Below are 16,492 nucleotides of genomic sequence, written 5' to 3'. Positions count from 1 at the left end.
TAGCTCGGTGGGTGAATGTCTGCTGTGCGAGCAGAGGAGCCTGAGTTCAGATCCCCAGCACCTCTGTGAAAAGACGGGTGTGACAGCACACACCTAGAACCCCCGTGCTGGGAGGAAGGGGACAGGAGCATCTTGGGGGTTTTGATGCCAAGCAAGCATAGTCAAAGTGGTGAGCCCCAGGTTCTGAGAGAGCCTGTCTTTAAAAAAAAAAAAAAAAAAAAAAAAAAAGGAAAGAGCAATAGAGGAAGACACTTAACGCTCACCTCTGTGAAAGCACCTGTGCATCTGCACACACAAATACACACACACACTCTTAATTAATTAAAATCAAATTTAAAATGAAGTCATTCTCTCTAGTCAAACTCTGCTTATTTTGCATAAGCAAATTCAATCATGGCACAGAGCCCATCCATCCCAAGGGTTTTCAATTATTTTTCCTTCTCTGAGGATTAAAATCCTTCCTCTGGCCTGTAAGAAAAAAGTGACCCTGTCTCTGCCAGCCCCACTCAGCTTCCAGAAACCAAGTTCTCATCGACTGCAGAGATTTGCACATTCTGGTCACCCGTGTTGCCATGCTCTTTCTTCCTATTCTTTACACCCTCTGGATTCCCAGGGGCCAGTCAGTCACAGCTTGGTCCAAGTTCCCTTTAACAAAAGGAAAGAATGTACCATTTAGGCTGCTGTCCCTATATCTCAATGGCCTTTACTTTTAAGACTATTCAATTCTATTATAAAGATAAGTGAGTTTGTAGTTTATGAAGCATAACTGTGTTGAGATATTTAAAGTAAGGAAAAGTTTATCAAGCAGAGACTTAACAGGATGTATTGAAGTATTAGTAGTATATGTATAACAAACATAAGGAATGGAAAAAATGAAGATATCCTAATATTCATGAAGCACCTAGATACTAAATATTCATGCTACAAATATATATATATATATATATACATATACGGTACTAAATATTTATGATACAGTAAATATAGAGACAAAGGGTCTATAAAAATTAATATTTATGAGTCCTTAATCCAGCCACCCAACAATGATCCCTATTTTGGCCTATGTTTGCTACCCAAGGAACACAAAACCCATGACTATTCATCAGGCTTCCTGGTAAGCATCAACTGTGGCAGGCATGCTCATTCCTCCAGTGTCTCTGACAGACAGTAAGTGTCAGTGGCTGTGTTTCCTAAGGGGCTCCTTGCTGGAATTTCAACTCTGGCCCTGATGATCATACCAAGAGCAGGAAAAACTAAAGTGGCAGAAAGGATGGACATAAAGGTATTTTCTACCACAGAATTTGAAATAGGGCTCTTCCTGCTTCCTCCTTATCCTAATTATATTAACTTATCTTTTTCCTCTTGCTTCTCCCTGTATATTGATTTAAAAGGGTGAGCATTTCAAGTTATTTTGTCCACTTTCTAGTCCAAGACCGCTGGGGTAGGCTACCTGGTATGTGCTTAGAGGTTATTACTGTATCAGGGTCATTTCCCACAAAGCACTCAGGGCAACTAAATGATACAGAGAACTTTCTTTCTTTTCCAAAAAAGGGTTTCTCTGTGTAGCCTTGGCTGTCCTGGAACTCACTCTGTAGACCAGGCTGGCCTCAAACTCTCAGAGATCCACCTGCCTCTGCTTCTCAAGTGCTGGGATTAAAGGCGTGCGCCACCACGCACCGCAGCACAAGTATTTTTTTAAAGGGGCATTCCAATGAGCATAAGAAGACATCATGACAAAATGATAGTCAGATATGAAGTGCCACCTGGTTAAAACAAAACCCACATATACAACACACATTTTTTTTATTTGAATGTAATCTATTCTCTATATCAAATTATCAACTTAGAGACACAGGAGAAAAAAGAAACTTGTTAAACAATTCTGGAGCTCTAAAGAATAAAAAATTTCATTAAGCCAAGTATAGTGGCACATTCCTACAAAACTATCTGGGAGATAGGGGCAAGAGGATCAGGAGCTAAAGGTCATCTTTCGCAAATGTGCAAGGCCAGAGTGGGCCGCATAAGACCCTGTCTCAAAACAACAAACCCAAGGTTTCTTTTTATCAGCGTGTAATGTGTCCAACACCATTACGACATTTTTGAAGGAAGCGTGTCCTGTGGTGCCTTACCCCACCTTCCCTGTTCCGCACTGGAGCCTCCCCACACGACTCTCTTCATCCGCCATGTCCCATGGCCTCCCCTCTGTCTTTCCTCACCACCTATGGCCCTCCTCTTGGGCTCCTTTCCAGACCTTTAGACTCTCCCCCACTTCACAGCTATTTACATATAAACATGTACACTTATAGGCAGGATCTGGACATTCAGGAGAACGTGAGATTTTGGTTTTCTGAGTCTAGGTGACCACACTTAATATTATACTTTCCAGATTCATCCATTGTTTTCTTTACCAATTTTGTGATTCATTTTTCTTTACAGCTGAATAACATTCCGTTGTGTCCATGCACCACATCTCATTATCCGCCCATCTGTTAATGAACACTAAGAGGGTTCCGCTTCCCTGCTATCACAATGTTAATACACATGGATAATATAACATGGATGTGCAAGTGTCTCTGTGGAGGACAGAGAGTCCTTTGGGTTTGTTCCCAGGAGTGGTAGAGCTGAAACCCAAGAAGTTGTATTGAACAGTCTGCTTTCTCCAACAAGCAAGTTGCAAGAAAGACAAATGAGACAGAGAGGAGTCTACCTATTGGAAAAACAAAGACAGAAAACTTAGAACGAATGGCCCTTTTGCAGATCCGACAGGGCAAGTCAACTACTAGAAAAAGAAAAGGAATGTATGAAACAATCGGAAATGCTAGTCCTTATGCCTTGGGGTGGGACTTGTGGTGACGGTGACATGGGTAGATTTTAGTTTGCCGTTGGACAGATAGAGCAGTTTCAGATTTGCCTGAAATAATTGGTGGGAGTGGAAGTATTTACAGATGGATCAAGACTGGCCACAAGTTCACGACTGTGGCAGTAATGAGGCCACAAAACTTTCCTGTTACTATACAGGGATGAGAGGTATCATCAAAAAGTTTTGTTTAAGAAAAAGAGAACAGCAAGAAAAGACTGCAGAACTTGCGTGTACTAATCAGGAAAGGGCTCTGAACCGTGTTTCTGGATGGCGTCTGGACCGTCCATAGCTACTCTGTACCAGGACCACTAAAGAAGGAAGCCCACCCGTGATGAAGGGCACAGCTAAAGGGCTCACGGGAAAAAGAGCACCCGGAAACTCAGGACTCTTGGAGTTTTCAAACCAATAAATCCTCTTTATTGTTAGTCAATTTGAGTTGGGCTTTCCATTAATTACAAATGAAACTCTCCTATCCGCTTCCAACCTTGTCACAGGTGTCTACATTTACCACCTTTAACTTCCGATGGAGTCCCCATCATAACTTTAGTCCGACTCGAATCCATTCCCTATGCTATTTCCAGGTTTTGTTTTTCTTTCTGGTAACATGTATGTAACATGTATGTAACATGAAGGATACCTTTCAGCCATTTTTTTAAAACTTTTCAGCCTTTTTAAAGTGTACTTCATAAGAGCTTCTGAAAAAGATTTCCAAGGATGCCACCTTGCCCAGAATATAAACTGAGTAGGTCAGGGTCCCAGGCAAGAAGGAAAAACTTCACTATGTTTAGCTGGATGGTCAGAGATAATTTAATTAGCCCCTCTATGCCTGTTTCTTTAAAAAGGAAAACTACATTTCCTAACTTCTTGCTTTCAATCTGGATATTGTTTCCATTCTGATATACAAATACCCTTTTAATCTGGCACTGTGTTACAAGTTTCCAGCAGGGATAGAAAAGAACTAAGGATGCTGATGAAATTCTATAATGTACAGGACAGCCCCTAGAATGAAGAATTACCTGATCAATAGATCTGCAGTTGGGAAACCCTGATTTAGAGACTTAGGGGAAAAAATAACATATCTGCTCAATAGAGTTGTTCTGTGCATGTTATAATAAAATAACAGTTTTTATTTTAATTCAGTGTGTTTAGGATAATTTATCTACTAACAACAACAAAACCCAGTCGTAAGTACTGTGCACTAACTTACCTTTCAAGCTAGTTTTCCCAACTTCACTACATAAACCTTGCTAACCCTGTGGCTTCACTAACACCCCCTGGACGGCCTCCCTCCTCGGCCTGCACACAAACCATAGTTTCTAGGCTCTTGTTGAAAACAGCCTCCTTTACTACACAGACCTTGCTCCCGACTGACCGACCACTGAGCCACATGTGCGCTCTCCAGACCAGCCTCTAGCCGCTCTGCCATCCTTACCAGCCTCCCTGGGAATGTCACTGTCCCCACTGCAGAGAGACTTTGCTCTCTGCTTAAACCACTGTCTGTCCAGCACCTTCCCTCCCAGGGCTCCAGTGCTATCCTCCTTTCTTCTAAAAACTAATCAACGTTTACTCATTTCTTTATGTCTGGGGGAGGACGGGAGGCTTGTGTCGTGGTGTGTGTGTGACGGTCAGAGAACAGCTTGTCAGAGTCAGTCAGCTATCTCCTTTACCACGTAGGGCCCGGGGATCAGACTCGGGCGGGGCCATCCACTGGCCCACTTACAATGCAATTCTTAGCTCTGATTGCTCCGATTCTGCCTCCTTTTTCTTCACATCCCCGCTCTTCTCAACTGTCCTCTACAATCGCATCTTCTTACAACTTCAGGTGAACTGTTACCAGCCACAGAATACCAAATTATTAACTCCAGACTCAGCCTTATTTGTAACTACCAACTTTCCTGGATGTCTCAGACAACATATTTGGACGTATACACCTGCTGCTCCTCTGTAAAGTGGCGTCACAGTTTACCTTCCCAGTCACGAAGACTCCAAGTTTCATTCCTCTAAATCCTCAGGTGGCCTTACCCTCATTTCTACTCTTCAAAATCACCCATGGATCCCAAATTCAGTCCTTTAGAAAGACTAAGGATGACATTTCTGCAACAATTCTGTCACTTGCTTCTTTTCCATTCCTTTGGCCCATGTAAAATAGGTCTTGACTATAAAAAGCGCACACTAAGTCAGACTTCCCTGGTTTTGAGCCTAGTTCCATTGGTTCGATGCCCTTGGATAAACTCCTAAACCCATCAGTAACACTGGAATGAGTAACAGTTTCCACCTCTTCAGGCCACCAGAGGATTAAAATGAGATACTAGGTGTGAGGGACGACACCCAGTAACTGCCCCATGAACACAGCCGCCCCACCTTCAGCCCTCATCACCCTCGCCCAGCCTGGCTCTTACAATAATGTCCCAAACGGCCTCTCTGCTGAGTCTCTTCTTCCCCTCCTGGCTGCTCAGTGCTCTAACAGTCCTTCTAAATGGAGTCCGGACTACTAAAGGATTTGAACACTATCTGCTGTGTAACAATGTAACAAGGTACACTTCAACAGCAAAGATGTTATACCACTAACTGGATGACATAAGGACAACAGGGTGTGTGTGGGGGGGGGTGTTGGGAGGATAGCGATGTCTTTAAGTAACTGTGCTGCTGCACAAGCAGGAGGACCTGAGTGGGACCCCACACAGAAAGTCAGGGTTGGCGGGAGCGTCACCTATAATCCCAGCACCGAGAAGGGAGAAAAAAGATCTCTGGGGCTTGCCAGCCAGCCAATCTAGCCAGATTGGTGAGCTCAGGTTCAATGAGAAACCTGGTCTCAAAAAGGGGAGAGCAATTCTGCCTATGGCCTTCACAGGTCCACGAACACACGTGACTGTACACACACACACACACACACACACACACACACACACACACGCAGAAATATAGCTACTAAGGTTCAGTGATTGATTGACACTATAAAATGGGCCTTCAGGGGGTCAGGATGGCTCACATTTGCAATCCCAGCACTCAAGAGGCTGAATAGGAGGACTCACATGAATTCCAAGCTAGTTAGAACTACACAGTAAGAACCTGTGTACACACACACACACACACACACACACACACACACACACACACACACACACACACACACACACACAACACACACACACACACCAGGCATAGTGGTACATTCCTTCAATCCCAGCACTTAGAAGACAGAGACCGAGAACTTCTTTGAGTTCCAGGCTAGTCTGGTCTACATAGTGAGTTCCAGGCCAGCCAGGGCTATATAGTAAGACCCTGTCACACAATACACACACACACACACACACACACACACACACACACACACACACACACACACACGAGTGTGGGAAGGACAGAGAGAGAGTGGGATTCATTCCAAGAGATTCTACTCCTATCAGCTGGAAGAATCAAAAGTACAAATCATTTAAGGCAATCTCAGTTACACGGCTGTTTGAATGTGTTTTCAAACACAGGAGCGGTCATCACAGTTTAGCCTCCTCTTTTGTGACCAGAATACCTATTGTGGCTGTAAATTCATCTATACAAACTTATTCTTTCTTTAAATAAAACCATAGCTGCATTCTTTGAGAAAATAAAAGTATTAAGACTGGGATCCGTTATCCCCAGCATGCCCCTAGAAACAGAGGCAGCAGGATCAGGGTTCAATGTCATTCTTGGTTAAATGGTAGATTCAAGGCCACTCTAGACTACATGAGACACTGTCTTTCAAAAACCAAAAACTAATGAATATACACACTCTCTACAAGATGGGGCCTTTGGGATATTGTTTAGGACAAGAATATTATTCACACAAATACCTATCTGCTTTCTAGGTATCATAATGCTAGTGTCTTATTGGTTTTACAATTCAATTAATTTATTCTTTGCCCACAATCAATTCCACATTAACCATTTTGAATTGCTTTTCCAACATCCAGTTCTAAAACTGATATTTTGTGTATCAAAAGTTAGAAAGGGACCAGTAAGACTGCTCAATTGATAAAAGCCCTTGCTGCCAAGTCTGACAATTTGAGTTCTAGCCCTGGAACCCACATGGTAAAAAGAGAGAACCAATTCCAGCAAGCTGTCCTCTAATGGGTAATATGTAAATATAATTCAACAAATTATTTCTAAAACTTTGAACATTTTTAACAACAACAACAAATCTTTACATTATCCTAAAAAGCTAGGTTAACATTATGAATAAGTGAATACAATTATTAGCTTTGAAATATATGTTTATTAACCTCTTTATGTGTTTATGGCAAATAAAAATGTATCCAAAAAACCTTACCTTTTTTCTATTTATAAGTTTATGTTTTAAAGATTGTCAATAAGAGCTGGAGAGATGGCTCAGTGGTTAAGAGCACTGGCTGCTCTTTCAGAGAACTGGGGTTCAATTCCTAGGACCCACATGGCATCTCACAACTGTCTTTAAGTCCAGTTCCACAGCATCCAACATCCTCACACAGACATACATGCAGGCAAAACACCAATGCACATGAAATAAAAGGAAAAAGAAAAAGACTGTCAATAATGCAAAGCAAAAAAATGGAACATGCTGGCACACATCTCTAACCCTAGCACTGAGACAGATGCCAGTCTGGACTCCACATCAAGACCAGGCCAGCTGAACATACACAGTAAAACCGATGAGATATCTCAGAAAACACATACATACACACACACACACACACACACACACACACACACTTTAAAGAATGTATCAATTTGTAAGTTACTCTCTTAAGGTCTTACTTAGACCTTTTTATCCATGCCAATTGCTGCCCTGGCTTCCTCCTGCTTAAACGTGGAGCACACTGACATCAGTTGTGAACTCCAGTGTAAAACAATGCCAAGCACGGCAGAGCGCTGGGCAGAAGTCAGATCCACTGATAGTATATTCCTTGACTTCCTTTCTTCTCAAGTGTGTTCTAGTACTCCCGAAGCCAGTGACCGGCCTGACATACATCCAGAAAGTAGGGCATTTCTGCCCAGAAGCCTCTGCGAGAGTGAACAGCAAAACGTCCACTTTCGTACGGAAGCACCCTCTCAGTTCAGACGGCAAAAATGCCCCGGTCCTCTCTGTCTTCTAGCTTCCACACGGGAAACCATGTCAATTTCTCCGGTTTCTAAATACTTAAAGAGCCTCATTTGTTCTCCAAACAGAGATTAGAATACTGCCCCCCCATTCCTTCTATCAAATTTTTCAAACGTATTATCTGTGCTTCTGATAAGACATAAACAGAAAAATTCCTTCTAAACTAACTCGAATACTTTTCTAAACGGGAGAGAATTCATCTACTCTTTAACCTAGATGTGCAAGTCCTGAAAATACTTGCCTGTGTATAAGGTTAAACAATAACACTGAATTGGACCATTTAGCCACATATTTTTACAGTCCTAAAACTGGAAACCAGTCATTCTCCACAAAACATCCAGAGAACATTTTGCAAGCTCAGAGGAACTTCTCTAATTTTTTTTTTTTTAAAGCATACCACTACATGAGCTCCTAAAGCAAGAGCTAAGGAATTACAGCAGGAGGCCCCTTTCCTGTTATTCTGCAAAGGCTGGGTTATGGAGGGAGTGTTTAATTGCCACTGTGCTACAGGATTTCTGTGTCAACAGCACATTCCCCCTCCAACCCCCCCCAAAAAAAACACACTTCTACTTCAAAAAGAAAACCTCAAAGCAGGGAGATTTTGTTTATCTGGTTTTATGATGTCAAAATACATTTGGAAAAAGGAATATGCCTCGATGATATTAAGTGAAAACAGCACCATAGAGTCAGAAAACTAAAAGTGGTTTTAATGGGTGGCTTAACGAGGATTTGACATGGGTATGGAAGACTGGTAGAGGAATAAAGAATGACAAAAATTAACACTGCACTTCAACAGAGACCACCTTTCATCCCATAGAGCATGAACGGCAGCCACCATTACAAATGTCAAAATCAATATAGTACCACGGACCATCCACCTTCTTCCAGCAATCAAGAAACTCAGATTTCTTGGTAGGGTAATCACAATTATGACTGCGAGGAAAATGTATGCAGCACAATGAGGAAAACACCACAAATTAAAGCCATTTTGGGAAAACACGACAATTTGCTCGTTGAATTTAGACACACGCGCGCGCACACACACACACGCTATCCAATAATAGGGATCTGGTCAATCCCTCCCGCGATCAGTCAAGGGCACCTCATTTAGGACCAAACCTGTCTTCTTTCTTTCTCCCAGTGCTAGTCTCCCATCATCTCCCTTAACCTGTACCGGAAGACATACATGGGGAGGGGGGGGAGGGGGTTGGAATCAGGAACAAAAACCGGGATGTGGACACCACCGGGAGGAAGAGGAAGGGAAGACACCACTTACCTGTCCCAAAGGCTTTGGCCACCAGCCAGGCCAGATTGCAGGCGATTTTGGCCCTGGGGAAGTCATAGTGGTCAAAGGGTTTGATGGCTGGAACAATGAACGTCCTTTTCATCTCCCGCGGGTCTGCAGCATCCCCCATCTTTCACGGCGGCTGGTCGGGATGGCGGGACCGACAGCCTTCACATGGTGTGACGGAAAGGGCAGTTCAGATCGTCCGCGCCGGTCGCGGCCCTCCCGGGCTCCGGGCGCGGAAAAAGCTCAGCTGCGGTCGTCGTCGCGAGCCCGCCGCCGCCCGCGGGAGTCGCCGCGGCCCCGGGCATAGACGTGAGGCGGCGCCGGGCCGCGCTCGCTCCGGCCCCGGGTCTGCCCCGCCGCCTCCCCTTTGTCTCCGTTTAGTCACACGGGCGAGCTCGGAGGAGGGTGGCGGCTGCGAGGGCCCGGAATGCTCGGGCGGGGGCAGCCTGGACGATCACGTCGCGGACAGTGTCCCGGCCATGGCGGAGCGCGCACGCCCCGCCTCACTCCCGGCCGCCCCTCGGGCCGCGGGACCCGCCGCCGCCGCCGCCGCCGCCGCCGAAAACGTCAGAATCGCTGCAGCGAGCGCGCGAGCCGCCCGCGGCCCGGCGCTTCCCCGGCGCTCCCGGCGCCGCCGCCCGCCTCCTCGGCGAAGCTCACGGCCCCGAGGCAGCGGCCTGGAGGAGGCCGCAAATCACGGGCCCTCGGCTCCTGCCTTATCGGGCTGGTCCTCGTATTTTCCGCTACCCCTCCCGATGCCGGCCGCGTCGCTCCCCTTCAGCCGCCGCCGCCGCTGCCGCCGCCGCCGCCGCTGCGGTTTTCCGGCTGCGGCACTGGATGGAAAGAGCAGATGGGAAGACTGGGCATGCGCCTGGCGCGCCCGGCCCCGCCCCCGCCGCGGCCTCGCGCCGCCGCGCGCACTGAGCATGCCCAGCCTCGCCGCCGCCCGCGCCGGGCTCCGCGCCCCTACCCATTAATCAACGCGAGTGCCCTCTGGAGTCCCCGGCTCTGGGCTCCTGCCTGCTGACACTGATGGAGGAGGGCAGGAAAGAAAGGGAGGAGAGAGGCTTTCCCCTCCAGCTACACGCGTTTCAGCCAAGAGAACTGATATCTATTCCAAATGCTGCTTGTGTCCCACGCGTTTTGCTGCGAACTTGCCTTGCCCACCCGTTGAGTCCTTGCAGTAACCCCGAGAGATCGGTGTGACAGCTGGTTGACCACGAACTTAGGGAGGGATGCTGTGAGTTAAGGCACCCGAGGGGTTTAACCAGGGTTGAAGGTCAGGGTTATAAGTCTCCAAACCTGTATTATTTTCATATAAAGACTTTTTAACTTAATACTCCCCACCGAAGTTTTCTGAGGGGACAGTTTTTCGGCGCCTTCTGTTTCCTCACAGAAAGAAGCAGAAATCGTTTCACAAACAAAAAAACCCACAGTTTTATGATTTTTCGTAGATTTCTATGGATTTGTTTTGTCAGAACGCTCTCGATTCCCCGATGGAGATTTCTCAGACCTGGGCACCGGTCCTGTCACTGTGGTCTCTGTCCTTGTGACTTTAAGCCCCTCCACAATAGTCACTCCCACCAGAAAGCCTTCCTGATAGTAACTGCCAACTTCCCAAGCAGAGCTGCCATATAGGTGCCTCCCGGACTGTTTCCAGAGCAATGTATATCCCTTTATATCATAACTCCCATCACATTGCATGCCAATCACTGTCAGTCACACAGATAACATCGTCTATCTCTGGCACCTGTATTGTGTTCACCCTCACAGTAGCTAGCTGCTCTGTTAAAGGGTGACTGTTACTGTAGTTAACACTGAGTTTGGTTAGCTTGTTAATTCCTCACATCGTATTTTAGCACATGGTATATTAATTCTATAATCCTGTGTTGTTTTCGTTTTACAGATGAGAGAACGAAGACTCAGAAAAGCATCTTAAATTGCAGAGATAGTAAAGGCACACTCACAGTTTGAACCCAAAATTACCTTACGTTGTACAACTAGGGCCTCCCCATTATTATCAGCCATTAAGAGGGGAGACATATGACACATGAGGGGAGCAGCTTTGGACCCTACTATCTCCATTGGCAAACCCCTCCCTTTTGATTCTGCTTAATCCCTGGAAACACTCCTCCCTGAGCCCAATAAGGCATTGCAGATAAGCCCCTGCTAACAATTCGAAGGGGGCGGGGCATGCCACTAATAACAATACGCCATTGGGAGATTGGTATACTTTTTCTGTAATTCAATTAATATGAATAGTTTTTTCTCATAGGCAGGGTCCTTTGTAAAATTAACATATTAACATATAAATACTAGTGGTCCATGCACATTCACATGATAACTAGTTTCCCTGTCTATCTGGTGAAATGGACTCTAATTATCTTCCCGTTCTAGATGTAGGACTGAGGATCACGGAGATCTAGTGGTACGACTAAGATTTCTGGGTCCCTTTGTATCAGGGTCTAGCTTCAAATTCAAGCCCAGGGCTTCTGTCTCCACTCCTCATTTTTCTGGGCTCCCGCTCCCTCTCTGGATAGTGACTGGCACATATACAGATAAGCAGAACATAGTGTAAAAATGGTACATGTTATAAGAGATAAAAAGGCGCATCGAAAACATGTGGGTGGGGGTACTTGGAAGGTGTCTTAGAGACTTGCTATAGCTAATGTTCTTAAATTCAATTTCAACTATATATCAAGTTAAGAGAAATCTATAACCTAGAAAAAAGTTAGAAAGCGTTCCTCAGATACAACATCTGTTATTATAGGAATCTCCTAGCAAATAGAAGATTCTCAAAGCCAGCAAGCAACCAGACCTAGTCACCTTTGTGTGGCCCATGGTCTAGCACAGCCCTGTGCTCAGACAGAGTTCACAATGAAAGAATGTTGAATCTCACTGCAAACTGTTTCAACCTAAATAAACTACACGAGAAAGAGAAGAAAACAAAGACAGTTAGGTGCTCTGACTTGTCCCTTGATTCAACAGCGACGCTTTAGTGAGGATAGTATTCCTCTGACCCCAATTGAGAAGGAGTGTGTTTAGGAATGAGGCTCGAGGGAAGCTCTCGAACAAGGAACAGCCTTTACTTTCAGGGAGGCTGTGAAACGACTCAGGGTCACAGGGGGAGGCTGCCATTAACAGGGAAACACCCTGAGTACAAAGAAGGAGGATTCATTTTCAGGGTGGCAGACACTCTAATAGGGTGTTCTTTGTGACACCTTCAGAATGGTCCTTTTGAAAGCTGGCTATCTCTGTGGACTATCACTGTCCAGAAGAAAGGCTCGCCTCTGCCTTCTGAAGACAACTGACAAAGCTTGGTGCTTCTTCGGGCCTGCTGGCCAGCTGCAGAGCTTCCTTCTGCCTTTTAGTTCTTCAGGTCTGGGGTCTCAGTATCAGGGGCTCTTATTCCCATGCATATACCACTTCCTTCTTCTTTATCTTGTTCCCTTCCAGTTTCCTGGAAATCCTGAAATGTCAAGCAGACTTCTTTCCTTATGGTCATCCTCTGCTCAAGCTTTTCAATAGATTTATGTTTATTCATTCACTCATCAGCCAGTATTGATGGGGCTCCCAAGTGCTGAGGATTCAGTGTTGAACCAGACAGCTGAAGAAGCAGCTTCCTAAGCGGGGCATGGTGGCATGGGCCTGTAATTCCAGCACTGCATATAGGAGATTAAGACAGGAGGATCAGAGGTTCAAAGCCATCCTAGGCCACATAAGTTCAAGGCCAGCCTGAGCTACATGAGACCCTGTCTCAAAAACAAGGAAGGAGAGAGAGAGAGAGAAGAGAGAGAGAGAGAGAGAGAGAGAGGGAGAGAACAAGGGGGAGGAGTCAGTAACATCAAATTCTTAATGAGAAAACATGAACACACAGAGCCCCTATGATGTAAAAAGCCCCGTTTGTTTTCACTGTCTACACCACCAGAGGTTAAAAGCCTTGTAATTTCCCCAAAGAAAACTTCATCCTAGTGCTCAGGTGACAAAGGGCTTGCCTAGCATATAAGAAGCCCTGGATTTGACCTCCAGCATTGGTGCACACCAGGAATCTCAGCTCTTGGGAAATCGAGATGGGAAGATCAGGAGTTCAAGGCTATCCTGGGATTTGTAGTAAGCTTGAGACCAGTCTGGGCCACAAAAGACCCTTCTCTTCAAAAGAAAGGGAGAAGGGAGGGGCAGGAAGGAGGGGGAGAGAGTTGATATTATTTTAAATGGTGTATGTGTGTGTTAGCCTATCCATTCAGTTACTGTGATAGCAGCTAACACTCACTGGGCGCCTTCTGTGCACCAGGCTGTGTTCTACATATATTAACTTACTGAATCTCATCACAGCCCTATTATCCTCATTAGGTGGATAAAACCACTGAGCAGAAGGCTTAAGTAATTAGAAGATGTTAGGTTGTTGAAACTTAGGAGCTAGACTGTAATAAGAAAACGGAATCATCTAGGTTAAGAATAGGGATTGGAGATACAGCTCAAGGGTAGATCATTCAATATTCACAGGGCCCTGGGTTCTACCATGAGCATGTACACACACACACACACACACACACACACACACACACACACACACACAAACCAGGTAGAGGAATGTGAGGGAATTCTTAGCAAATCAATGACAATAACAATAACAATGGCCTTTGGTTAGATATGTAGCCGCCTCTAATAAGCCAGTGTGAGACAGGTATCTGTACCATGTATTATTTTTAGATACAGCTGTGGCTGTGATCTGAAGAACTAACAAGCTTTTACAAGAATTACCTCATCAGTCTTGACAACAGTTCTAGTGTGGTATGATGTCAAGTGTGTGCCTGGAATGACAGAAACACACAGAGGCCACATAACTTCCCAGAACCACACCATGAGTCAGTGTCCCCACAGAATGGAGAAACCTGGCCCCAGGTTCCCAGGTCCAGCACTGGGATTTTCTCAGGTCCTAGAACACATTGTTCCTTTATTTATTCCTTAGGTAAACCACCTTTCCTGAGTCCCCAGTAATACGTAAAGCTGTCATCATTTTTAAACACCACTGAAGGCAGGTCAGCGTGTTCAGAGGTAAGACCCCAGGTCTGTATTTGTGCTGTGCGATTGTCAGAGGTGCTTTGCTCTCAGACTTCTACTGCTATCAAAGTAGGTGGGCCCAGGCAGCATCTAAGGTACCTCCTCTGTCAACAGTTACCATGGAGATGGCGTCTATGTATCTTTCCAGACTACAAATGAAGGTCAAATTGGTCATGTGAGTGCCTGGTACTCAGCCTTTAAATCCTCAGTTACTTTTGTACTTCTACCGAGCTTTATTGTGCAGAAAGTTCAAGGGAAGTTATAGAGCAGGAAACAGGATCTTCCAGCAAAGCTAGAGATCAAATGCAAAAGGGAAGAACTCTGGAGAGTGGGGGGATGGATGCAACTATTGTTGATTAAATACAGAAGCCCGCGGCGGTGTTTAGTCAACACATCAGCAGAGCCTGTAGAAGTCAACAGGGGTTAGAATTCTAGAACAGCTTCTAGTCAGCTGGGAAGATTTTTTCTTTCTTTCTTTCTTTCTTTTCTTTTCTTTTTTCTTTTTCTTTTTTTTAATCAACTTAAAAGGTACAAGCTGCCAGGTGGTGGTGGCGGCACACGACTTTAATCCCAGCACTCGGGAGGCAGAGCCAGGCAGATCTCTGTGAGTTCGAGGCCAGCCTGGTCTAAAGAGCGAGATCCAGGACAGACATCAAAACTACACAGAGAAACCTTGTCTTGAAAAACCAACCAACCAAACAAATAAAAACAAAACAAAAAAACCATACAAGCCAAAATGCCCACTGGTAGAGAACTGATCGGCTAAGAAATGTAATCCATAAGGGTCCACTGCAGCATACTGAGAGATCGCCAAAGCATCAGATGGGTGAGTAAAAGGAGGGAAATATGGAACAACCTTAGGCTGACGGCATGTTCTATGTGTGTATACATAGACATATTTTTAGTTAGCTGAAGATGTAGCTCAGTGGTAATACACTCTCCTAGCCTGTAAGAGGCTCAAGATTTGACCTCCAGCACTTCAGAACAAACACTATGTGGAACAGCCTAGACAACTCATGGGTACACAAAGTATTAAAGAAGAGGGGACCAATTCTTTTTTTTATTTTTTTGGTTGCGTTTTTGTTTTTCGAGACAGGGTTTCTCTGTGTAACAGTTCTGGCTGTCCTGGAACTCACTGAGATTCATCTGCCTCTGCCTCCCTAGTGCTGGGATTAAAGGCATGCACCTCGGCTGCCCGGCTTTTTTTTTTTTTTTTTGGTTTCTTTTATTTCATTTTGCTTCATTTACATCTGTACCCCAAATAACTAACAGTCTCTGTGAGTTGACACTTCCCTCCATCTGGGAAATATATCTCTTGCTCTTGTCGCACTACAGACTGTTCTCACAAAGCCATCACTCGATACCTTGTTGCGACTCTTGATACCTTGTTGCGACTCTTGGTGCTCTGCTCCTTCGGCCTTTTTGGCATGCAGTCCTTATGAGGGCCCCTTTGTTCAGAAGGCCTCTCTTGGCAGGTTCTGTGGCTTCCAGTCAGCACCTGATTCTCCCACTTTTCAGTTCCCTCTGTGGCGCCCTTCTGACCCTCTTCATTTGCTCTCCGGCTCAGTCGAGGAGTTGCTCAAGACTGGATCTTGTTTGCCTTCTTTTTTTCTCACTCCCTGGGCATCACAGTGACCTCTTTTAGGGTAGTGAGATTTTGAAACAGGGTCTCTTGGTATAGCCCAGGCTGGCCTTGAACTCTCAGTCCTGTGCTACCTCCCATTGCTGGGGTTATAGGTGTATGCCACCCCACAGTATTTCACAATGACCTCTATGGTCCATTCTTCCTACACAGACAGTTTCGTATGTGCTTCTCAGCTCCTGAACCCTGTCTTGACTTTTTAAAGATGCTGCACGTGTTTATCCAACAATAGCCCTAGAATTTCAAATTCAACAAGATTTTAAAAATAAAATACAATCACCTCCTCACTTGGCCTTTAAATTCTGCTAATGATAAGTTGTTCATTTAAAATGTGACATCTGTCCTCCTGTCTCCCTCTCTCTCATGTCGATCCATCTAAGCATTTCAAATGTCTCTCACTTCAGAGCTGGAGAGAATGGCTCTGTGGTTAAGAGCTCCTGTTGCTCTTGCAGAGGACAGGAGTTCAGTCCTCAGCACCCCTATGGGATCTGATGCTCTCTTCTGGTCTCCATGCACACATGTGCACAC

The 16,492-nt window shown here is 45.2% G+C and overlaps 1 protein-coding gene across 1 annotated transcript in view; it reads right to left on the bottom strand.

Moving 5' to 3' along the window:
* Camsap2 (calmodulin regulated spectrin associated protein family member 2) overlaps positions 1-9,893 on the bottom strand; it is an 88,822-nt gene extending 78,929 nt beyond the window's left edge. The window contains 1 exon segment of the mRNA XM_028857534.2: positions 9,247-9,893. Within this exon segment, the coding sequence (XP_028713367.1) occupies positions 9,247-9,385 (139 nt within the window). The 5' untranslated portion in view covers positions 9,386-9,893.
* Between the last annotated feature and the right edge of the window lie 6,599 nt (positions 9,894-16,492).

Source organism: Peromyscus leucopus, chromosome 15 (genome assembly GCF_004664715.2).
Source record: "Peromyscus leucopus breed LL Stock chromosome 15, UCI_PerLeu_2.1, whole genome shotgun sequence".
NCBI lineage: Eukaryota > Metazoa > Chordata > Mammalia > Rodentia > Cricetidae > Peromyscus > Peromyscus leucopus.
This window is presented reverse-complemented; position numbering and strand designations above follow the sequence as displayed.